This window comes from Misgurnus anguillicaudatus, chromosome 24 (assembly GCF_027580225.2).
Source record: "Misgurnus anguillicaudatus chromosome 24, ASM2758022v2, whole genome shotgun sequence".
NCBI lineage: Eukaryota > Metazoa > Chordata > Actinopteri > Cypriniformes > Cobitidae > Misgurnus > Misgurnus anguillicaudatus.
Genome location: NC_073360.2, coordinates 37,567,021 through 37,593,226, shown reverse-complemented (window position 1 = coordinate 37,593,226; position 26,206 = coordinate 37,567,021). Strand labels below are relative to the sequence as shown.

The window sequence follows — 26,206 nt, the reverse complement described above, 5'->3', positions numbered from 1 at the left end:
TGCTGTCATTTGTAATTAGCAACATGAAATGTGGCACATTATACTACACTTTTAAATGGTTCACCTATGTTTACATGCTTAAATGCCTATTTACTACTGTTCGCTTTAATTCTTATGCCACGGCATGGCGGTGTCATGTGTGCGAGGGCCCTTCCATCACTGCTTGCAGTATTAATTCTCAATGCATTTTGACATTAATCACATACAGAATGAGATTTTTGCAGATTTATATAGTTCTTATTTATTAAGCATTATTCAAAATTTATTAAGTACTTATTGTAATGTATTCCTGTTAATTCTCATAATCTGAACGGCCATATAGTACTTGATCTTACTTCAGTATCTTTAGTTTACAGTCAGGATTCTTCAGTACATCAGAGATCAGCTTCACTCCTGAATCTCCTATTTTGTTCTCAGTCAGAATAATTTCAGTCAGGTGTGATGGGTTAGATGTCAGAGCTGAAGTCAGAGCATCACAACCTTCTTCTGTGATATTACAAGAACTCAACCTGTATAAAAATTAAGAAAAAAATGATATACTTGTGTATATATATATATATATATATATTTTTTTTTTTTTTTTTTTTTAGATATTTATATGAAGTACCTGCATCCTGAGGAAAAATCTTCATCTGTGGATGTTTGTGTTTGGTCCATGATGGAGCGGCTGAGGTGAATCTGATCAATCTGATCTCCACAACTGACACGGAGTGAAAATGACAACAACTGCGTCAACTCAACTACACAATGTTACTCACATTAACACAATATTAACACAAATGATGTTTAGGGTCAAAAGTTTATTTAAAATATTAAATAGCTATAAAACTAAGTGAGGATGTGAAAAGCGTCTCGCGTCACTGACCTGACTCTCACCACAATCTGACTAATTTAGGGGCAAATTCCAACCGGAAGTGACCATCCCTATGGCTTATTCATTTCATTTCATTTATTGGTTTATTTAACAGGGACAATGCAGTAAACATTGCTACACTTCCAAGCAGCCGATGCTCTACATATAGGCATTTTTCAAAGATCAAAACTCTTGAGGAGTTGCGCAATTGTGTCTCATACTATGGAATAAAAACCTTTGGCGAATAGAGCAATAAAAAACGTTTCTTTATATCTGGAGCGAAGTTCGATCTCCCTTCCTTGAAGCTTCGAAGCCTTTATGAATCTTTTGTTTCGCAGTGATGGGCGACTGCATATTAAAGCCTCGAAACTTCTAACGCGTTACTGCCCATCACTGATGGTAACAACATAGCCTCCTGGGCTGCGTTCCACTCCAGTTTTAGACTCGCACTCGTGTCAGTGATGAGAGAGCGCAAGTGAATGGGAACAATAAACACAGGGAAACTCTGTCTAAATAGCACCATACCATCATTTAATATTCCCTTTATTAATTTACTAATATAGGGAATTATCCATCTCAGAACAAAATAAAGCACAAAGAACCAGGCTAGAAGACTAAAAATAAACTAAACAGCTTGATATTCAATCTTTACTTTGAATTCTTCTGGTCACTGTGTCAGGTGTATTTATTTGCATTCTGGGGCAACACTTTTTTGTAACTTTATGGGGTGGTTTCCCAGACAGGGATTAGCTTAAACCAGGACTAGGCCTTAGTTTAATAAAGAAATATAACTAGCTTTAACAAACATGCCTTACTAAAAACATTACTCGTGTGCATTTTAAAGCAAAACAAAGGGCACTGATGTATTTACAGATATGTCAGTGCAAGTTGTTTTCCGTTTGGACAGCTTTTACATTTATTTTAGTTTAGGACAAGTCGAATCCCTGTCCAGGAAACCACCCCTGTCCGACACTGTCAGATTAGGATGTTAACACAAATCTATTGACTGTCATATAACAGAAACATTTCTTCATGTTTTTAACACAGCACAGCAGAACAACATCATCTTTAAAACATTTCTAAAATGTCCAATCAGTTTTTCCTAAATTACTGACAAATCAAAGACTTTACACTTACCGCTAACAATATCTCACATTGTTGTCACACAACTCATATTGATAAACTTCACCTTACTACCTCAACTGTGTGCTTTTGCACTGGGCACACTTCATACATTCTGCACTAATGTACAGTGAATGTCCCTTTCTTTGTTGATATTTGTATATTTTTGTAAAATATATTTTTGAATATTTCATTTATTAATTTTATTGTCACTGTCATTGTTAAGCATCAACACACCAAGACAAAGTCCTTGTACATGTAAACCTACAGTACTTGCCGATAAAGATTATAAAAGATTATAAAGTTTCCATTTCAATTAAATAAGTGAAAATGGTAAGTTAATGTTAAATTAATCAACAATAGCTGATATTGTGTTAATGAAAAAAATAAAGACATAAAATTAAAACTTCAAGAAAAGTGTAAAATGGTTAAAATGTCTGTCATTTTAATATATATCATAGAGCCAAATAAAACACAGTTTAAGGTAGAAAAACGTAAAGAGACTTAATTACTGTAGATGAAAAGGAAAGAAAAAATTACTCACTGTAGTGTCTTCAGTTTATATTGTGGATCATCCTTCAGCTCAGAGAGCAGCTTTACTCCTGGATCTCCCAGATAATTCCCTTTCAGATTCAGTTCTCTCAGGTGTGATGGGTTTGATCTCAGAGCTGAAGTCAGAGCAACACAACCTTCATCTGTGATATTACACCCCCTCAACCTGTAGAGAACAATGACACACAGTTCGCTGTCTCATAGAAAAGCAGGGACTGTAGTTTAAGTTATTGTTTAATTTATGTTTATTGTAAAACAAAACTTTATTGTATTTACTTGGTGTCAAACTCTCCTATAAAGATATACTGATGTGCAGTACATCCTATAACATAACATATTTATTAGATATTACTGAAATATCCATGAACATAAATACTTAGTGTGATGTGAATGATCAATGCAGATAATTTGATTCTGAACCTTCTGTTATAATGAAATCAAATTTAAAATTTTTAAATTATGTAATTAAAGATGTTAACATTATAAATGTTGATTGTAATCCCCAATTGCCTGATTTAGTCTCACTATGAACTACTAGACAATAGTCCCTTTCACACATACAGTCTTTACTGGTAATTTACTGGTAAATTGCAGTTAACATGTCATGTGTGAACAGAACCTTTACGGTAAATCAGTGCTCCCAATTTACCAGTAAGACAGGTTGTAAGATTAACGGTAATTTGCCGGTAAGCGCTGTGTGTGAACGAAAAATATAGCATTACCGGCATTTAGATGACGTCAGACCGCGCTGACAGATCGGGCGGGCCAATCAGAAAGTTTTTTATACAGGTGACGCGGTTTCCCCCAGACTGTTTACGGACGTTTCCACACACACGTTGCTTAAAAGTCGAGCACACCTGAAGTTAACATCCACATTTCTTCACCAAAGTTGTTTAAAACAGCTTACCATCTAATTGCCAAATTGCCGACGTCCTTAGCGCACCATCTGTGAAGCCTAATGTGCAAACGCGCAGGTTCCGTTTGACGCCGCCTAACGCAATGTTGTTTGGTCACGAGAAACTTCGCGACCGTTTGCCACAGATGTGAAAACAACAAAATACGGACCGTGGATATTAAGTCATAACCCGCCGTTTACAAATACGAGACGGACGGAGCTCGCCGGCCGCGCGCCACAGGTAACTTCCGCTTTCTCTCCGAGTTTACCGGTATTTTGATACTGATGTGTGAATGATGTCTTACTGGTAAAAAGACGGAACGTCACTGCATGTGTGAACAGCACATTTTTGTATTTACTGGTAAATTCATTCTGGTAAATTCATGGTAATTTACCAGAATTACTGTGTGAAAGAGGCTAATGTCTCTATGAGATCATGTGTGCCTATCAGAGAGATGATCATACCATAATATCTCCAGTTTACAGTCAGGATTCTTCAGTACATCAGAGATCTGCTTCACCCCTGAATCTCCAATATTATTACTACACAGATGCAGATCTTTCAAATGTAAAGGGTTTGTTTTCAGAACTAAAGTCAGAGAAAGACAACCTTCATCTGTTATTTTACACCAACTCAACCTGCAGAGAATAATGACATGGATTAATTTCGTTAGTTCAGGCATTACTTATCGTTTCATTTATAATTTGTGGATTTGTGTGTGCACCTGTAATATAAAACATGACAATCTCACTAATGGAAAATGCAACCAATGTACCTGAAGGGGTTAATTTTTGGAATAACAGTCTGTATGTACATTATACCGCTTATTAAGTGCCAAATTGCCATGAATAAAGAATAAATATTTTGATATATTAAATCTATTAGTAAAGGGCAAGATGACTCACAATACCAAGATGAGTGTTATCTAGAAATAACTGCTCCTACATTACTGTGAAATATACTTACTAAAACTCCAGTAAGATCACTCAGATCTTCTGGCATATCTGGTGCTGGATCAGTGTGTTTAGTTTTTTTATATGATTTAAAAATGTGTGAGTTTTTCAGGTATTTGTTCATTCAGTAAAACGTTAAAAGTAGAAAGTTTTTTACCACAGTTTCTGCAGTTTACATTGAGTATTCTCCAGTATGGCAGAGATCAGCTTCACTCCTAAATCTCCAATAAAATTCAGTGACAGATTCAGATGTCTCAGATGTGATGGGTTTGATCTCAGAGCTGAAGACAGAGCAACACAACCTTCATCTGTGATATAACAATCCCTCAATCTGTAGAGAACAATGACACACACTTCAATCTCTCAGTTCATAGCATACACATCTGATTATTATGAAAGGTCTAACGTATGAACCACAAAAGTATAATCCTGTCTTTATTGTACCTCTTCTCTCTAAATCTCTGACACAGTGTATCTACTTGCTCATCATAATCTCTCCCTGACTTTAGATAAATTCTGTTGTATGGTTATTTTTATGTTGTACTAAGAACTAGTAAATGATGTGTGACTATCAGAGGGATGATCTTACTCCAGTATCTCCAGTTTACAGTCAGGATTCTGCAGTGCATCAGAGATCAGCTTTACTCCTGAATCACGAACATAATTAAAGTTCAGTTACAGATCTCTCAGATGTGATGGGTTTGACGTCAGAGCTGAAGACAGAGCTGCACAACCTTCAGTTGTGACATTACATTCACACAAGCTGTAGAGAATTTTTTTTAAAACAAAAAAACAATGCTGGTGTGCATCTTGAGACAAAACAATAGCATTGATATACAGTATGTTAAGATATTGTATGTCAGTGCAAGATGTTTTTATATTAAAGAGCCAGTAAGATGACAATTTTAAGCATCCTATCACTGTTTATAAGTCGCGGATGACAGGTTTAAATGCATGCAAGGTCAAACACTGTAATTTTCTCAAAATATAAATTTAAAGTTACCCCATTTTTCAGAGATCCCCAAACGATTCGTGTGAAGCTGTTCAACGACTCAGTCTGCCTAAACCCCACCTTTCAGTAGCCTACTCTGCTCTGATTGGTCAACTGACAGAGTCTCCGCACAGATCACAGATCAGTGGCACAGACCAACAATAGTGCAACATGTATTGACCTAGTGCTAAAATGATTTACTGAGAAGACATTATTAACATCAATGCACATCATTCATCATTAATCCAAGCAATAACAACGACGATAGAAACTAACATTTTTACACTCATTTAATCATTTATGTAAATTAACCGGGTCATAGCAAAACTGTAAGTGCAGCATAAGCTGCTTGCTAACGTGACTCTGACAGTATATAGAGTTTAAACAACGACATCATTCATCATTAATCCAAGCAATAAAAACGACAACAGAAACTAACGATTTTACACTCATTTAAGCATTTATGTAAACTAACCGGGTCATAGCAAAACCGTAAGTGCACATGCCCTAGCCTCTTGCTAACGTGACTCCCTGACAACAAACTCATTCATCATTAATCCAAGCAATAAAAACGACGATAAATATTTTACACTCATTTAAAGGCACACCATGAAACTTTTTGGCCACTAGGGGGTGCTAGACATGTATTTTTCACTTCTAGCGCCCCTAGAGCCCACAAGCGCCGCAGCACTGTCGCAAAGGAAAGGAACTGGTCAACCTTAAAACTAAACTAAAAACTAAACATTTAAAAAGCTAAACGATCAACATTTTGAGACAACAGGGAGAAACGCAGTCATGTTACAACTTTCTGATGAGGAACTCGTCGTGGCAGAAGCCATGTCTCAATCTGAAGGTTGCAGCCTCCAGATGTCGTATTTCTAAGCTGTATACGTCATCAAGACTGTCTTATTTCACAATATTAACAATTACAAAGTTGACTATTATACTTAGTTAATCGTAAATTGTTGCAGTATGCTTATGACTTGCGAATGTAATGCTCAGTTTACCTTAATAAACCAGGCTTGATAAAGTATGCAGCCTGCATATTTGACCTCCGGAGGCTGCAGCCTTCCAATTGAGAAACGACCAGAAGTATTTCCTTGCCTTTTTCCAAACAAATATTGTTGCATCGTCTCTCTCTCTCCCTCGCCACCAGGATTTTCCGCAATGGCGCTCGTTTTTCCTCTCTTTCGTGTGAAAATTGTCGCTCCAAATCCAAGTAAACCGATGTGGTCCAAGCAGACCTAAAGGCTGCCGCTTTGTAATACGTCACGCGAGTGACAGCGGAACGCAGCAAATGAGGAAGAGAGAAGAGAGAAACGCTCGGATCTGATTGGTGAATGAATAGGGTTTGGTTTTACACTGTGAGCAAGTTTGACTGCAATTGCATCCTGGATTGTAATGTAAATATCATAGACACAGTAAAAGAAAGGTAAATACGCGAACACCGCATGTGAATACAGGGAACTATATGCAAGATAATCGCCGTCATTTATAAAGAACATCGCATTTATGTATGAATCAAGAGTTTATATAAAAAAATTTCCTTAAAAGGGGAATCGAACCCGGGTCGCCCGTGTCATAGGTCCGTGACACTAAAGACTGTGCCACAGAGTCACATATTAGAAGCTGCTCTCTACATTCCTTAAGTAAGCCTCCAGTAAAATTCAAGTTAAAAACAAATTGTGTTGAGGAAGTGATGTATGCCGTAAAGCAGTCGAATTTTGTAGTTTTATTTGTGCTCTGGTTACTACCAGAAACCCTAAGTTTTAAAGTACGAGTAAAAGCGATACAGACCATGTCAGGCTATGGTAGACATGTCATTCAACCTATTTAAAGTCGATGTACTATCACAAGGGTCTTGAAAATTTATTATGAAGGTTGAAAAATTACATGGTGTCACTTTAAGTAAGTATGTAGCTATAATCATACTTACAGGTTGTGGTTAGTAGACGCATGTTGTTCCAAATAAAGTCTTTCATTGCCAAATGTCTAAATCCCTCCATTAAAAATTGATTTTAACCACTGATTCTTCACAGCCAGACAAGTTTAGTATATCCCTCTTTGAAAAAGTCTCCTTTGGTAGTGAAAACAACACAAACTGAAAACACAGCGTGATATCATGTTTACACAACACTTAGCTGTGGGCAGGTCATAGTTTTCGTTTCTCCCGCTGGCAAGGCTGTAGGCGGAGATTAGTATCTCGTGTGATGTGGAAGCGTTTGTGTGATGTGGAAAATGTCAGGCAAGAGATCCAATCCACATAACGACTCGTTTCAGCGATTCAGAGTCGACTCCCTACTTTAGAAGCCAATAACTAACTTAATCGTGCACTTTTTGGTTCAACTACTTTACACATTGTTTACATTGATGGACAGCTACATGACACACTGCAATACAGGTCAGTTTCGATTTTGGATCTGTGTGGCTCTTTAAGACAAAACAAACTGCATTTCAGTCTGGGACTAGGATATGCACTGTCCAGGAAACTGCCCCTTAGAATAGAATGAGGTTTAAAAAATTAAGTTCTGGGTTTTTTTGGGTAGATCCCTGAAACCTTGATCTGATGGTATGAGTTATAATGTGCCATCGAACCATTAATAGGAGATTGCAGAGAGAGGATTCTTTAATTACTATAATGCTAAAATCTTATCATTTAAACTGTAATTACTTTTAAATTATTGAATTTTAAAATAATCTTACTCCAGTATCTCCAGTTTACAGTCAGGATTTTTCAGTACATCAGAGATCAGCTTCACTCCTGAATTTACCACATTATTAAATGACAGATTCAATTCTCGCAGATGTGATGGGTTTGATCTCACAGCTGAAGACAGAGCAGCACAACCCTCAGCTGTGATATTACACTTCCACAACCTGTAGAGAACAATGACACACACTTCAGTCTCTCAAGTTATTATTAAAATCATGCCATAATTTTTCATTCTGTGTGGAGTTTGAATATCCTCCTTGAATAAGCATAGGCTTCCTCTGTGAACTCTGGTTTTGTCACAGTCTATAGATGATTATCAGTCATGAGACCTTTTATGTCATCCGCCCTTTTTTTCAGCTTACTGCCGCCATCTTGAGTACCTACCAAGTACCAGTAGGCTACTGACAAGCATTGGGTAGCTTGCTACGATATACGCATTTCTTATCTTTTACGGTCTATGATTCTTACAGACACAGGAAATGGCTACAAAAGACAATATTTCGCACCTCAACTGTCATGAAAAGAAACGCTACTTTTAAAAAAATATCTTGATAAGGGTGTGATGCCTACTCGATCCCTGATGCATTCTTCCAGCCGCTGTCCACTGCTACTGAACTACCACTATTTTTACAGCACTAAGAAGGCACTGCAGAGTGGTGAATACTGAAAGGCTGCGCGGCAGCTGTATCAGAGCCAGCCAAAGTAGCGCATTTTAAAACAAAATTGACTTTAATCAAACCATGGATCCGTGATAAGTTTTGTGATCCGTCTCGCCACTAGTGTTTTAGCACTGATCACTTTGAGGGGGGGATAAAAATAATTAAGCAAAGGCAGGGATACATTGACCAGAAAGGGGGAAATCCCACGCACACACACCCCCCCGGCAAATCGCACCCTGCATATATGGTTTAATATAAGCGAGATCGTTTTGTTGTTGTGTTTTTCATCAAGAAAATTAATAAACCCATCATTCAAGCAGCGCTTTATGGAGAAGTAGCCGGTTGCTCTGCTTGGAGAAGGCGGGTTCTGTGAGAATTACCTGCACACATTGACTCAAGCATTTAATTACCAGCTGTTGGACTCACATTGCACGCAAATTCATACGTGATTTAACACAGCGTACGCAAGCAGTGTATTTAAACAGTTGCATAATTCAAAAGTGAAAGTAAAATGTGCACGTCTGCATGCCCATTTATAAGCCCCTCCCACCCGATGATACCGGAATCACCAGGTTTGTGACGCGCTGATTAACTGGTGGGAAAATTCTGTCACCGCGGCAACCCTAATGCTCATCCTTATTAAAATACTAACTATTCATTTTCTGTGAGTGCTTTGGTAATAACAGAAACAGCAGTCAAATCTGTTTCACTGTTAACAAATAACTAAACATTTTTTAACATGTTTTACTATGAACTGATATATGTCTGTACTACAGATCTTACTTTAGTTTCTCCAGTTTACAGTCAGGATTCTTCAGTCCATCACAGATCCGCTTTACTCCTGAATCTCCAAATGTATTCGCTGACAGATGCAGCTCTCTCAGATGTGATGAATTTGATCTCAAAGCTGAAGACAGAGCAACACAACCTTCAGCTGTGATATTACACATTCTCATGCTGCAAAAAACAAAGACACAGATTTCACTCTATTAGTTCACAACACAAACGACTATATAACCACAATTGTATATTAAATTTCAAAGCCTTCACATACATATATCTTACATATGAAACACAAAAACATATAACCCACATACTTGAAGATACACTGTAAGGACAATTTCCTGAATAAAGATAGCACCTCCCCAAAGGATACTGCATGGGGGCAAAGTGAGTTCCCAGGGAAACGACTATCTACGATTAACAGTGGACTTCCTACTGAGACCACAGTGGATTTCCTACCAAGACCATTTGGTTTTTAAAGATCACACCTTAGGGCAGGGTTCCCCAAATCTTACCCTGGAGGGCCAGAGCACTGCAGAGTTTAGCTCCAACCCTGATCAAACACACCTGAGCAAGCTAATTAAGGTCTTCATGATCAGTAAAAAATCACAGGTGTGTAAGTTTGATTAGGGTTGGACCTAAACTCAGTAGTGCTCCGGCCCTCCAGGGTAAGATTTGGGGAACCCTGCCTTAGGGCATCATATATCTGTACTCTCATTCTCTCAAAGCAAACTGTATCTGAAATGCCACATTCTACATGCACAAAGAATCTGAAACTGATCTTATTTGTTTTTCATTTAAATATCTCATTGCAAGTGGTTACAATGGTCTCACTCATATAACAACAGAATTCAATGTTAAAGTATAGGTGAAACTCCCAAAAGTGCCAATACGCCATAAATTATAGTTCCTCTTTTAAATCCGCTTAGAAAAGCGCTACGTTTTATTTTGTACCACCAAACTTGCTCGTATAACTACTCGTCTTAAATAGGAAAAACGTTGATGTGTTTGGTCACTTCTAACTTTATCTCTGATTGGTACCATTGAATGAATGGGGCTAAGCTAAATGCTATCGAAGTGGCGCAGCGCGCTCCAGCGCTTACGTGCACGCACACAGATGATAGAGGGATGTATCAACAATTCTTAGTTAAGGTAATAACATATTTTAATATTGAAAATGAGTAGACTATTCCTTTAAGAAACCAGTCATTTTATGACTGATATACTAAAATAATCTCAGTCATAGTTACTGCCAACTGTGTACTTCAGCTAGTGAACTAAATTTTAATTTCATATTCGAAAACATTCGTTCGTAACACATACATGTGATTTTTTTTAGCAACAATGCAACAATTCTATAGACTTGCCAGAGGTTTACTTGAGATTTTTCCCCCATAAGACCTGACTAGGTAAGGATTAAAACTACTTTAAACTCATCATCTCTCATTTCTGCTTCCCTTTCCCTGCTGTGCACAAAACATTTCTGATGTCCATCTACAGGAGCCAATAGTGATCGAGTCAAAATAAGATTATCATTATTATTTATAAACTTACTTTAGTTTTGTTATGTTTTCATAAGATATCTCAATTGCGTTGCGTCATGTTGTATGCTGGTGCGCGGGGGCTGAACGGACAGAACAGAAGCGCGTGTCTGGGCATGTGTTTGTGCGTGCACGCGTCCATGCGATTGATTAAGATTCCCGTCGAGTGATATAAATGCTGCCAGACATTGGACTTAAAAATGACGGGGCATTATCTATCAATTTCTGTTTCCACCGAAGTCATGTTGCTGACCGTCAGTTCAAGCTGCATGTGATTCAAGCGATGTCTTTGTGACTGCGGTGAAGCACAGGTGACACTGGCGCAAATTAGATCACGTGTTGACCGGTCAACGAATAAAAATAAAAAAAGTCATTGTGTAAATATCCCCATCATGCTCGATGCAACATCGCAGCATTTTTTTTAGGGCTGGAACGACGCGTCAACGTAGTCGATTACGTAATTACGCCGATTTGCCGGAAATGCGTCGATGCGTCGCATTGTTTACGTTTTCAAATGAAGGCGGCTTCAGCTGCAGCTCCGACCGGATAATACAAGTGTTATACCAAACAGCCAGAACGTGATCAAAAGTGTGGGAATACTTTAAGCAGAGACCAAATAAAACACATACTGTGTAAAACTGAAATGGCATACCACAGCAGCGCAACATCTGTGCATGATCATCTTAAAAAAAAAACCTGGAGCTCTCCGACCTCAAAATGACGCGACGGCAGCGTAAGTATTTTATTTTTTACAGTAAGTTTTTATACAACAATAGAATCAATGCAGGCATATATTGTGCTTAATACAGCTGTGTTTACATCTTAGTTTAATACGAGCTGCGAGACGCCTGACAGACACGACATTGCATCGCGTCTGGGCAGTATGTTGAAACAGTAAATAAAGAGCGGGACATGTTTAACTTTTTATATTAAGAAGTTATGAAATAATAAGTTACTGTTACACTGAGATAGGCATGTGCCCGCGTGCACTGAAAGCCAGCTGGCAGCGCGGAGTTCCCATAGCTTATTTTTTTGCTATGTGCGCAGATATTATAAAAGCTCGTCTCGTTAGGTATTCCTGACATGCGTTTATTTAAAGTAACAGCAGCGTAAACGCCGTTTATAAAATATTAGAAGATCATACTAACTAAATATGTATTTACCCGAGACTTAAGAAAAGTTAAATGTTAAAGTTGGTGCTAAATGAGAATGCAGTAACGTTACTACTGATAGTAATAATATTAACAGTAATAATATAATGGTTACATTTTATAATAAGGGTTCATGAATCACAATGAACTTATTTTTACTTCAGTCTGAACTAATGCTGAGTAAATGCATGTACTAATCATAAACTAATGAAGAGTCATCATTAAGTACAACATGACATGTTTTTTAGTTATGTATTAATAAACAATGATTTCATGTGAGTCATTTTGTAGTTAATGATGACTCTTCATTAGTTTATGATTAGCACTAGGGCTGGAACAATAAAGAGCGGGACATGTTTTTATATTAATAAGGAGTTATTATTCAGTTTGATTTATTTTTATTTTACTTCTTTAATATTAATATATTTGATTTGTTTAATGTGAATCATGCCCCTTTTGCACTGTTTATTTTAGTCTGAATTAATGTTGGAATTGTTTTTATGTGATTTGTTATATTTTCCTTGGCACTGGCACTGTTTGTGTATTTGTTTAATTGAGAAAATGCTTCAATAAAATGTTGCATTAATAGCAGATGTTACATTTATTATTTGTAAAAAAAATCTTTAGACTATTCGATTAATCGAAAAAATAATCGATAGATTAATCGGTTGAAAAAATAGTCGAAATTTGCAGCTCTAATTTTTTTTGCATCGTGAAGTATCGTACTGCGAAGTATTGTTACATCCCTAACGGATGCAATAAAAAGTAGGGCTAAACCAGAATAACCAAACATCCACCCAAATTCTGCAACTGTTAAAAGTAATTATCAATCCGATTTATATTAACTTTATCTTGGAGTCAGATGAAGATACCAACTTGCATAATGCCAAAACGTCATCTACAAGCGCCCGAAAAGACTGAATGCGCTAGAACCCTTCGGCCATGCCGTTGGTTGCCGCCATTGGGCCAACAGATGGGTGGGGACATATTTATAAACAAGGTTTATTGTTTAATATTAAACTGGAAATACAAGAACATGTGTGACAGAGAGATGATCTTACTCAAGTATCTCCAGTTTACAGTCAGGATTCTTCAGCACATCAGAGATCAGCTTCACTCCTGAATTTTCAACATCATTCACAGATAGATTTAGTTCTCTCAGGTGTGATGGGTTTGATGTCAGAGCTGAAGACAGAGCAACACAACCTTCATCTGTGATATTACATTCACACAACCTGTAGAGAACAATGACACACAGGTAACTCTCAGTTCATAATAAACACATCATATTAACATGGATTTCTTCTTTTTAATTTATACATAATTTTGCTTTCATCTATAATTCAGTGTATGTGGACGTGAGTGTGCACCTGTTTTTTAAACTTATAATCAATGTTGGTAAAAAAAAACCTGTATTATCATCTCAGAAATATAAATCAGTGGTTCGCAAACTTGTTTTTGGTTCCACTTTTGTAGAGAACAACATTTGTTCCTCCCACACACCAATATAAAGACTCTTTGATACATCCTTTGTCATGATTCTGCCCTCTTGTCCTTGTTTTAGTATTAGTCATGAGGCAGGATCATGACAGGCCCACGTTTTGTGTGAAAGCACTGGCCTTGTTTATTTAAGCCATGTGCTTTCTGCCTCGTCTCCTGACCCCGCCCCCTTGTTTCCTCATTAATTATCCCATTATTGTTTGATTCATGTCACCTGTTCCCCTTTGATTTGCTTCCTTATTTAATACCCTTGTGTTTGCTGTCCTGTGCACGTTCGTTTTGTATCCAGTGTTGATATGGTGCCTTGTCTTGCCTTACCTGTGAATACTTTGTTTAGTCTAGTCAAGTTTGCCATTGTATATTTAGTGTTTAGTCCAGTCCAGTCTAGTCTTGTTCTTTGTTTAGTGTTTCAAGTCTTAGTATATTTTCCTGTTTATGTTTTGCCCCCTCAAGGGTTTTGTTTTTCTTGTTTTGTTTAAATAAAGTGTCAGAGTTTATTCATCTGTCTGCGATTGGGTTCATCCATACCAAGTCCTCACAGAACGAACGTGCCTATACTGAACCCAGCAGATATGAGTGATCTCGATTCAGGGTGGTGGAATACCCTTGTCAACGAGACCCAGGCTGGCGAGGGCCCTTTTCCCCCTCAGGGAGGGCTCTCTGTGAGGGAGTACGCCAGGTCGATCGAGAGGAAGAAGGGATTGTTTCCCGAGGTGTTGGGGAACTCTTATTTCATCGCTGGCCTTAATGTCCTTCCTCCTCAGCAGAAGCGAAAGGAACTGGTCCGTCTCCCTTACTGGGAGATGGTGGATCGTCTTGGGGAACACCAACTGGATCGGACCGGTGGGCCACCTCCAAAGCTCTCGGGCAGCCCTTTGGCCCCTATCCCAGAGGGACTCATGATCGGAATGTTGTCACAAGAGGACCCGGCGCACACCATCTTGACCCCAGAGAGCTCCTCTCAACCCGCCAGTCTTCGAGGCAAAAGAGAGAGGAGGATTTCCTGGGAGTCGGCGTCAGAAGGGTCCTCCATAGAGCCAGTCACGTCCACCGCTGTGCCCACAACCCCTGCAACACTTTCTGCCCCACGCCCCAAGAAGAAGAAGAAGAGGAGAAAAGGGTCGTCTTCACAGCTTGTTGCAGTCTCCGCTGTCTCCGAGCCGCCACCACTGCCGTCTGCGCGGCCACCACTGCCGTCTGCGCGGCCACCACTGCCGTCTGCGCGGCCTATTGCAGCCTCAGCCCTCCAGCCAGCTGCAGCCTCCCTTGTCACGGCTCCTGTATCGTCTCCACCGTCAGCTGCAACATCCATGCCCTCCATAAACTCTTCCATTTTCTCTGGCCAACCCGGCTCACCCACTCCATCCCCATTTCCTGTCCCCCCTGAGCCCTTAGATCCTGTCTTGTTCTCCTCTGTCCTGCCACCCTCAGTTGTTCCCCCCAAGAACCCAGTCAAGCATCCCTGACCTACACGGACCAAGCCCTCAGTCACATCATGTGGATCCAAGACTCATATCCCACCTATTCCCAGCCAAACTGGACCACCGTCTATGAACTTTGTTATTCCCCCACCTCCCCTTCCTTGTTTGTTATTTTTATTGTTTCACCCTAACCCTCTTGTAATTTTTTCTTGTCTGCCCCTGTGTTTATTTGTCATGTTTTGTTGGTTTGTGTCTGTTTGTCTGTCTGTCGTGTCACGTGTCTAGTGTTCCCCTGAGGAACGCCTGGAGGCGTTCCTTAAGGGGAGGGTTCTGTCATGATTCTGCCTTCTTGTCCTTGTTTTAGTATTAGTCATGAGGCAGGATCATGACAGGCCCATGTTTTGTGTGAAAGCACTGGCCTTGTTTATTTAAGGCATGTGCTTTCTGTCTCGTCTCCTGACCCCGCCCCCTTGTTTCCTCATTAATTATCCCATTATTGTTTGATTCATGTCACCTGTTCCCCTTTGATTTGCTTCCTTATTTAATACCCTTGTGTTTGCTGTCCTGTGCACAGTCGTTTTGTATCCAGTGTTGTTACGGTGCCTTGTCTTGCCTTACCTGTGAATAATTTGTTTAGTCTAGTCAAGTTTTCCATTGTATATTTAGTGTTTAGTCCAGTCCAGTCTAGTCTTGTTCTTTGTTTAGTGTTTCAAGTCTTAGTATATTTTTCCTGTTTATGTTTTGCCCCTTCGTGGGTTTTGTTTTTCTTGTTTTGTTTAAATAAGAGTTTATTCATCTGTCTGCGATTGGGTTCATCCATACCAAGTCCTCACATCCTTTGCTTTAAACTATTACAATATTTATTTGCAATATTGTAATTCATACAGTAGTTCAACATCTTTCTGCAAAAACTAAATCAGGGAACAATTAAGCATTTAAAGAAGAAGGATTAAAGGAATATTTCACCCAAAAACTAACATTCTGTCATCATGTTGTTACAAAACTGTATAAATGTCTTTGTACACAAAGGAAGATATTTTAAGGAATGTTTGAAACCAAACCGATCAGAAGCCCCATTGACTTCAATAGTAGGAAAAAATAATACCATGAAAGTGAATGGTGCTTAAGATCTGTTTAGTTTCAAACATTAATCAAAATATCTTTCTTTGTGGTCATCAAAACAAAAAAAATAATACAGGTTTGTAAGAATATGAGAGTGAGTTCATGATGACAGAATTTTCATTTTTGTGTGAACTATCCCTTCAACAGCAGAATGACACTTTTGAATGTTTATTGGGTAAAGTCTAAGTTACACTGATCTGACAAATGCACAGTTACCACATTTATTCAAAATGAGAGATTTAACTAATTCTGATCATGCAAGCGGGGGACAGCAAGTATGTTGCAAACTATTTTTACACACTTGAGAATAAGTAGCCATCTTATTGCCCTTGCATTTTGACATTGATGTCATACAGAATGAGATCTGTGCAGATTTATTCAGTTCTTATTTATTAAGTATTATTTAAAATGTATTAAGTACTTATTGTAATGTATTCATGCAAGTTCTCATAATCTGAATGGCCAAATAGTACTTGATCTTACTCCAGTATCTTCAGTTTACAGTCAGGATTCTTCAGTACATCAGAGATCAGCTTCACTCCTGAATCTCCGATTGTGTTCCCAGTTAGATTCAGTTCTCTCAGGTGTGATGGGTTTGATGTCAGAGCTGAAGTCAGAGCAGCACAACCCTCATCTGTGATATTACAAAAACACAACCTGTAGAGAACAATGTTACACAGGTTACTCTCAGTTCATAATAAACACATCATATTAACATGGATTTCTACTTATTAGTTTATACATCATTTTTGCTTTCATCTATAATTCAGTGTATGTAGACGTGAGTGTGCACCTGTTGTATTAAACTTATAACGCTGGTTACGAATGTAACCGTGGTTCTATGAATAGTGGAAGACCGCCAGAGGCGGAACAAAGTGGAATATCATGCGCTCGCGCATTGGCTACGAGAACTTATTGATTGGCTGTCATCCCGTGACCTCATGACGCCCAAATATATATTCTATCAACACGTCATGATCTGCCTCAAACGGTCATTCTCGCAATTCCGAGTGACCGAGAACTCTGGCGGTCTTCCACTATTCATAGAACCACGGTTACATTCGTAACCAGCGTTCTATTTCATACCTCCAGACCGCCAGAGGCGGAACAAAGTGGAAGACTTATACCACCAAGTCACGAGGAACACAATAAAGACAGTAGACAAAATCCGAACACAACCTTTTATTGACACAAGTGCAATATACAAAGGCAACCCACTACACCGCACCAGGCAGCACTGCCGCAGAAACAGGTGGAAGTGGAACCACATTCAGTTTGTAAAACCTGGAAAATGTACTGGCCGACGACCAAGTGGCCGCTGAACAGATGTCGGCAAGAGAAATCCCTTTCAAAAAAGCCCAGGAGGCCGCCACACCGCGCGTCGAATGGCATCTCACAGACACAGGTGCAGACACACCAGCACTACCATAAGCCGTTTTGATAGCATCAGAAACCCAATGCGCCAACCTCTGTTTAGACAGAGCCGCGCCCTTGCGGCAAGCCCCAAAACGGACGAACAACTGATCCGTCGTCCGCCACTGAGCCGTAACTGAAACATAACGATGCAAGGCACGCACCGGACACAAAACTCGACGGGACTCGTCCATAGGCTGAAATGCAGCCAAAACCAAAGGCTGGTTAACAAACTGAGGCGTCAAAACCTTTGGCAAAAAAGCAGGGTTGGGCCACAAGGTAACCTGGTCAAGTTCAGGACCCCATCTCAGACAATGATCACTCACCGAGAGGGCATGGAGCTCACTGACCCTCTTTGCGGAAACAATGGCCAGTAGAAACGCCGTTTTCATGGAGAGCCATTTAATGTCCGCCTGTTCCCGAGGTTCAAACGGTGGGGCACACAGACCCGTCAAGACCACATTCAAATCCCAAGGAGCATAGTCCGCACGCACACGTGGGCACAACCGCTGTGCGCCCTTGAGAAATGCCACCACCAACTTAAGGGAGCCCACAGAAACGCCATCCAGCGCTGCCCTGTAGGCCGAAAGGGCAGCAACATAAACTTTCAGTGTAGCCGGTGAACGACCGTCGTCCAAGAGTTGTTGCAAGAAATCGAGTATGGCCGTGACGGAACAATTGAAAGGGTCAAGCGCACGCCCAGCACACCAGGCAACAAAAAGTGCCCAGCGGTTGCTGTACATCGTCCTAGTGGACTGAGCCCGGGCGTTCAGAACAGTGATTTTAACTCTGTCCGAACAGTCCAGGACATCTTGGTACCCCCCAGCGGCCATACCCAAAGTTTCAGTCGCTCCGGGCAAGGGTGCCATAGGGATCCCCCCATCTGAGACAGCAGGTCCCTCCGGGGGGGCAGCGGGCAGGCTGGCCCCGTTGTAAGTGACAGAAGGAGGTGGAACCACGGCATGCTCGGCCATCGGGGGGCTATCAACAACAGCCGGTGACTCCGCTCTCGAACCCGGTTGAGCACTGCCCATAGTAAGGCCGTCGGCGGAAAGGCATATAGAAGTAGGTCCGGCCATTCGTGGGCTAGGGCATCCCCGCCCAGAGATCCTATCTCGTATCGTTCGGCGAACCATAGCGGGCAATGTGTCGTCTCCCGTGAGGCGAAAAGATCCACTGCCGCCATGCCGTAAACGTCCCAAATCCGCAACACAACTTCCCTGTGAAGTTGCCAGTTCGTCGGTCTCGGGCCCCCTCGAGATAGGCAATCTGCCGCGGAGTTCAGGTGACCGGGAACATGGATCGCCCGCAGGGAGAGAAAGCGCGACTCCGCCCAAGTCAGGAGCGTCCGCGTTAGGTGGAAAGACGGAAGAGACCTCGTGCCACCCTGGTGGTTTATGTGGAACACAACCGAGGTGTTGTCCGTCCGAATCAGGACATGTTTCCCCACCAACACCGACTCGAAATGTCTGAGTGTCAGGACAACCGCTTGTAGCTCCAGAATATTGATATGGCATCCTGTCCAGTGAGGGTCCCAGAGACCGCTCACTCCTCGATGTTGCCAGACGCCTCCCCAACCCGACAGGGAGGCATCCGTGGTGACCACCTCCCTGCGCGACGGGGGTGGACCCATGGGCACCCCCGAAAGCAGAAAGTCGTTCTGATGCCATTGGGCGAGGGAAGAGCTGCATTCTTCCGATATCCGTACGAGGGTTCGTCTGTGGCGGACTGCTGATAGATGTAGCGCGATCAACCACCGTTGAAAGGGTCGCAGATGGAGGAGGCCGAGTCGCACCACCGATGTAGCGGCCGTAAGTAACCCCGCCAGTTTCAGCAAGCGAACATAAGGAAGTCTCCGTCCCGGTCGGACTTCCGATAAGGCCCGGAGAACTACCTCCCTCCTGGGCTCGGTAAGAGTAGCGCGCATCGACCGAGAGTCCAGACACATGCCCAGGAAGTACACCGATTGAGTGGGAATGAGGTGGCTTTTCTCCCAATTGACCTTGAGGCCAAGCGCGGCTATGTGTTGAAGCAAGCGGTTGGCATCTGAAGCAGCCTGTTCCGATGTGGCCGCGCACAAGAGCCAGTCGTCCAGGTAAGGTAGGACTAAAACACCGTCCTGCAAAAGGGGCTCCAGGGCCACCTGGACGCATCTTGTAAACACCCGGGGGGCCAGAGAGAGTCCGAATGGCAGGACCTTGAACTGGTATGCCCTGCCCTGAACACTGAATCTCAGGAACTGCCTGTGTTCCACCGCAATGGGCACATGAAAATAAGCGTCTTTTAAATCTATGGTGACGAACCATACACCTGGCATCACAGCACGAATAACGTCTGCCGTGCGTAACATTCGGAACGGTAAGCGCTTCAGGAACCGGTTTAAGCGCCTCAGATCCAGGATGGGCCTGAACCCCCCATCCTTTTTTGGAACCAGAAAATAACGGGAGTAGAAACCCCCCGAACACACTTGAGGGTTCACCTCCTCTATAGTGTCCTTCAGCAGCAATTTTCGAACTTCTGCTGTGAGGGCGAGACTCTGCCGTTTGTCTTTTACCACAGTATGGCAAACGCGGTTGTGAGTTGGAGGTCGACAGCGAAACTGCAGCCTGTAGCCATCCCTGAGCGTCCCGAGGAGCCAGCCGTTGGATGTAATGTCCGCCCAACATTGCAGCTGGGCTGCAGTGAATCCCATCGCCGTCGACCCCCGCCAATCAGCGGCGTCTGTCCGCTGGTCCTGTGCCCTTGGGGGGGCGCTGGTATGGTGGTTGCCCCGCCTGCGATGAACGCGGGCGTGCTCCCACGGCATTTCGATGAGGCGGGGGGGCAGACCTGGTCTGCCGGCTGCGGGAGAAACGGTTAAACGTCCCTGGGGGCGCGCGTTGTGGCGTAGGGGTCTGTCGGGGTGGCCGTAAGGTTGCCGGCGGCTCCCTAAACGACGTGCGGCGCTCCACATGATGTGAGCGGGACTCAGTCACGCGAACCCGTCTTTCCAAAGCCTCCTGCGCTGCCGGCCCAAACAGATGACCTGGTATCAGAGGTAGCTGACGCAGGTTGTTGCGGCAAACTTCCGGCAGGGGCGATTGAGCCAGCCAAACCTGCCGCCTCGCGTGTACGAGGAGACCCAGGGCCCTTTCACAGTCACTCGCGATGGCACCGAGGGCCTGCAGTGAGGCGTCCAGCAGTCCAGCCGTTGATTCCTCATGGCCGGAAAAATCTGACGAAGAGTGTAGCGCCAGCAATAGGTGACCCATGGAGTTGCCCACACGGCCCAGCCGAGCCACTGTGTTGTACACCCTAACCAGGGCATCATCAGTACGCCTACACTCCTTATTAGGGCAGCGTACATCCTGCCGTAAGGCCTCGTCGGGTGAGACTATAAGAGACGCCACGCAGGGTTCCAATGTTGGCATAGCGCCGAGTCCCACGGCGTCTGGGGCGGACATGTCGGCCAGCATGCGTGAAACCCGGTCTGGTCGAAAAGACAGGGCCGACTGAAAAGCCGCCGAAACCACGTCGGTGAAATCTTTACAGTGAGGGAGACGTACCTCTTTAGCCCCGGGCACTGACCGACAAAACAGATTAGCCGGTGCTGTGGACGCCGACGGTACATCCAGCTCCAGTTTTGCGAGAGCCCTCTTCAGGGTGTCGCGTAATGACAGTGCCGCAGAGGATGCCTCGCTCCCCGTCCGAGGCTCGCTGCTGCACACCGAGGGTAGCGGGGAAGACCCGGCTGGGGCAAGCGTCCCATCATCCAAAGGCTGGCCAGAAGCCTCGCTGAACAGGGAGTCCGTGGCTGCTACCGATACGACGTCACTCACATCTGCTTCAGACGTAAACGGTTGCTGATGAAAGGCGGGAAGTGAAACGTCACCAGTCGTTGGCTCCGCGCGAGCCTCCGCAGTCGCTGGAGCGGTAGCATTGGCTAACAAAGTCTGTAGTTGCTGTACCGTAGCCGATAGCTCGTCCATGCGTTTAGCCAGTGCGGAAGAGGTCTTCCGTTTAGGCTTAGGTTGTCCACCGTCATCGCCGCGAGCATGTTTACGTTTAGACCCGCTCGAACGCACGCTAGCGGGCAGAGCCTCCGACGTGAGTGAGCACACGCTCGCCAGGCGTTGTTGACGCAGCTCGACCGGCATGATACTACACTCCGGGCAAGGGTTAGAGAAAGCCTCTTTGAGATGTTCCTTACCCAAACACGGTGGGCAACGATCATGTCTATCTAACATGTCCATCCCGGAAAGGCATTGCGAACAGTAAGCCGTATGCTCCATAATGTCAGATCCGTAACGGAGAAAACCGCCGGCTGACAGCACGTGCGTAAACGAAAAGCAGGCCGATACTACAGCGGTAAGCGTGGTAGCCTCGAACGAGGGAACCCAAAGCCAAGGGTACTCGTAGCGAGGGTAAGCGGCGGAACCGAGCGAGGGGACCCTGGTAAACCAATAGGTACTCGCCGGTGACGGTTACCGTATCTGCAGCGCCGTCGTACCTGTCCGAAGCTCAGTAGTGTGGTATTCCGTTGAAGACACCAGCGAGGGAACCCTGGAAGCCAATAGGTACTCGTAGGTGGTGTAAATATCCAATGTAGAAAAAAACCAATCCAGTAGTCTAATACAGCTAATGGGGAGCGAGTCGCTAAGCCCAATAAAAAAGCTGTGCAAACAGACTAAAGTTCTTCGCCAAGCGAGAGTGAAAAAGGGGCGGATCATGACGTGTTGATGGAGTGTATGTTTGGGCGTCATGAGGTCACGGGATGACAGCCAATCAATAAGTTCTCGTAGCCAATGCGCGAGCGCATGATATTCCACTTTGTTCCGCCTCTGGCGGTCTGGAGGTATGAAATAGAATCAATGTTTGTTAAAAATAAAAAACAACGTATTATCTTCTTTTAGAAACATAAATCAGTGGTTCCCAAACTTGTTTCTGGTTCCACTTTGTAGAGAAAAATATTTGTTTCTCCCATATAATATTGAACCGTTCGGTTCGACCCCCACGGTCCAATACGCGCATGTGAATTGCGTTTTTTTCTGTTTATCCATCCAAATCTGTCAGTTTTATATTCCCTTCACTTTTGTTAATGTGCGTGCCCGCGCCGGAGTTGATATCCAGTCACTGTGCGCTAGCTGCGTTAACTCTGCTTGAACTCTGCTTGCAATGCTGGTGTCATATTTCATTTGCGCAGTCCGACAACAAAAAGAAGCAGCACGACTGTCTTTTAAATCTGAGGTGTGGATTAATTATTTGCGCGTGTATATTACATACAACATCAATGTAAAGATGCAAATTCGCCACATTAGACCGATCACGTCACAAAGCACGACTGAAGGCTAGTAAGGCTGTCCCAATTCGAAGGCTGCTAAAATGAAGCCTCAAAATGCGTCCAAATTCACATGGGGAAATGCGAATGACGCAAATTGGTCTTGTTATTGATGCAAACGCGCGTTATTTGCCTCAAACACGTCTACCGCGGAAGTTGAAAAAGTTCAACTCAGGAGGAGAATTCGCATGATGCTTCGTCTTGATTGAGGAACGCATTTTTGGTTTCTACACAAACATCATGATGTTGGCGTTAACTGTAGTGCAGTAAGGTATATAGCTTTCATTTACAATATAAAGTTGAATTGACTAAGTACAGGTATATAAAATGGCCAATTTATGTAATGTAATGAATTCACATGTTCCCCAGTTTGAATAGGATATCATTTTATATGTCTTTATTTAATTATATCTTACATTATTGTATCAATACACTAGAAATGTGTAAGATGATTTTTGCATTTACATAAAATAAAGAGAACTGCAATTAAAACAGTATTTTTGCTTCTTAACATCTCACTGTTCCTGTTACCCAAGCATAGAATAATAAAAAAACACTTTAATAGGCCAAGGCATCAGAACCGAAACCGAACTGAAAACCGTGGACAAGAACCGAAAATTGTATTGAACCGTGAACTAAGTGTATTGTTGCATCACTATTGTAAATCATACTGTAGTGCAACATCTTACTGCACAAACTAAATCAAGGAACAAGTAAGCATTAAAAGCGGGATTATAGAGATAGTTCACCCAAAAACTAAAATGTTGTCCTCGTGTACTCATTCTCATGTTGTTACAAACCTAAATAAATGTCTTTGTTCTCATGACCACCATTGTTCTGATGAACCAAACCGATCAGAAGCCCCATTGACTTCCATAGTAGGAAAAAATAATACCATGAAAGTGAATGGTGCTTAAGATCGGTTTGGTTTCAAACATTCCTCAAAATATCTACCTTTGTGGTCATCAGAACAAAGACATTTATACAGGTTTGTAACAATATGAGAGTGAGTATATGACAACAAATTTTCCTTTTTGGGTGAACTATCCCTTTAACGGCAGAATGACACTTTTAAATGTTTATTGGGTAAAGTCTAAGTTACACTGATCTGACAAATGCCAACAAACACAGTTACCAAATGTATTTAATATGAGAGATTTAACTAATTCTGATCATGCAAGGGGGAACAACAAGTATGCTGCAAGTAGCTGTCTTATTCAGAATGCATTTTGACATTGATGACATACAGAATGAGATTTATTCAGTTCTTATTTATTATTCAAAATGTATTAAGTACTTATTGTAACTAAAGTATTCCTGTAAATTCTCATAATCTGAACGGCCATATAGTACTTGATCTTACTTCAGTATCTTCAGTTTACAGTCAGGATTCTTCAGTATATCAGAGATCAGCTTCACTCCTGAATCTCCTATTAGGTTCTCATCCAGAATAATTTCAGTCAGGTATGATGGGTTTGATGTCAGAACTGAAGTCAGAGCATCACAACCTTCATCTGTGATATTACAAGAACTCGACCTGTATAAAAAATAAGAAAAAAATAATATACTTGTCTAAAATTTTAAAGTTTTTTATATTTATATGAAGTACCTGCATCCTGAGGAAAAATCTTCATCTGTGGATGTTTGTGTTTGGTCCATGATGGAGCGGCTGAGGTAAATCTGATCAATATGATCTCCAAAACTGACACGGAGTGAAAATGACAACTGCGTCAACTCAACTACACCATGTTACTCACATTAACACAATATTAACACAAATGATGTTTAGGGTCAAAATTTTATTTAATATATTAAATAGCTATAAACTAAATGAGGATGTGAAAAGCGTCTGGCGTCACTGACCAGAAAACACTTGAACTCTCACCACAATCTGACTAATTTAGGGGCAAATTCCAACCGGAAGTGACCATCCCTATGGCTTTTTCTCTTCAAAGATCAAAACTCTTGATACTGGAGTTGCGAAAAAAACGTTGGCGAATAGAGCAATAAAAACCAACAACGTTCTCTTTTATATCTGGAGCGAAGTTTGATCTCCCTTCCTTGAAGCTTCGAAGCCTTTATAAATATCTTGTTTCGCAGTGATGAACGATTACGAACATTGCTTCATAAAGCCTCAAAACTTTTACGAATCTTTTGTTTCGAATCAGTGGTTCAGAGCGTTTTCAAACTGGCTATGTCACGTGACTTTAGCAAACGAGGCTTCATAACGTCATAAGTTAACCATAGACTGTAAAAAGTCATAACTGTTTCGAAAATCCTATTGTATACCACTAGGGGGAGTTGATCACTAAAGTGATGATTAGGTAAAATCTGGTCAGTTTTATTACTCCAGTTCATAAAACATTAATTTCCTTAAGAACATTTACCATGTTTTTTTTTCGTGGTAAAAATGTAGTCATGTTTTTGGTGTATTGATTACTATTAGCAAAAGCATGTTTTACTACCATAACCATGGTTTTAATATGTTTGTTTAAAAATCTTTTGTGGTAACCATGATTTTACTAAAGTAACCGTGTTTTGTTAAACTGTAGTAAACCACAGTTCAGATTAATAACAATACCATTTGCCTACTTTTTGTTTATAGACAGATTTAATGAAAAAATATGTGCACAATTAAAATGAGTGTTAATAATCTGTTTGCCCTAAATAAAACACAGAATACACTTTTACGGCTTAATTCAATTAAATATTTTTTTTCTTTAAAAACATATTTTTAGAAAAACCTTTGCAATTATTTTGTAAGTGTAAAATGTTTAGACTGAGATCTTGTTTTTCACCAGCAGGTAGCGCCATATTTATGTGTTTCGAGCGCTCTGGTCAGTTTTATGCACGTTCATAAAACATTTAGCCTATTCCCCTTACGAAAATTAATACACCAACTAATACACCAATTATTTACATTGCTAATTTTTTTATTAATAAACAAAAATTCTCTAACTCACAGCTTGCTTTTCCACCTTCCATTTCCTAATTAAAGTTGATGCATTTCTCAAATGCCTTTGGTTTAAAACAAGAAAAGTGACAGATTAAAAAAATACGATTTTTATAATTTTTATTGTATTTAATTGGGGGGGGGTATTTTTTTTCAAAAAGTCGACCTTTTTGCAGTTTTTCTTCTCTTTTTGTATTTAATTATGAGCAGGACCGTACACAGGATTTTATAGTACAGAGGTCCATATGTATTTTTCTAGGGCATGC

General features: G+C 41.5%; 2 protein-coding genes across 2 annotated transcripts in view; both read right to left on the bottom strand.

Annotated features, from left to right (window-relative positions):
- Positions 1-26,206, bottom strand: part of LOC129438575 (uncharacterized) — a 127,252-nt gene that overhangs the window by 26,355 nt on the left and 74,691 nt on the right. Inside the window, exons 25-27 of the mRNA XM_073863397.1 lie at positions 2,520-2,693; positions 608-700; positions 336-509 (exon numbers count right to left, since the gene is read on the bottom strand). Coding sequence (XP_073719498.1) covers positions 336-509; positions 608-700; positions 2,520-2,693 — 441 coding nt within the window. The remainder of the gene's footprint in view (positions 1-335; positions 510-607; positions 701-2,519; positions 2,694-26,206) is intronic.
- Positions 3,920-25,743, bottom strand: LOC141361491 (uncharacterized). Its single transcript, XM_073862942.1, has 10 exons — positions 24,851-25,743; positions 24,597-24,689; positions 24,351-24,524; positions 16,741-16,914; positions 13,276-13,449; positions 9,523-9,696; positions 8,071-8,244; positions 4,966-5,139; positions 4,534-4,707; positions 3,920-4,061 (listed from the first exon to the last, which is right to left on the bottom strand). The coding sequence occupies exons 2-8, from the start codon at positions 24,644-24,646 to the stop codon at positions 5,052-5,054; spliced, it is 1,008 nt and encodes a 335-aa protein (XP_073719043.1). The 5' UTR covers positions 24,647-24,689; positions 24,851-25,743; the 3' UTR covers positions 3,920-4,061; positions 4,534-4,707; positions 4,966-5,051.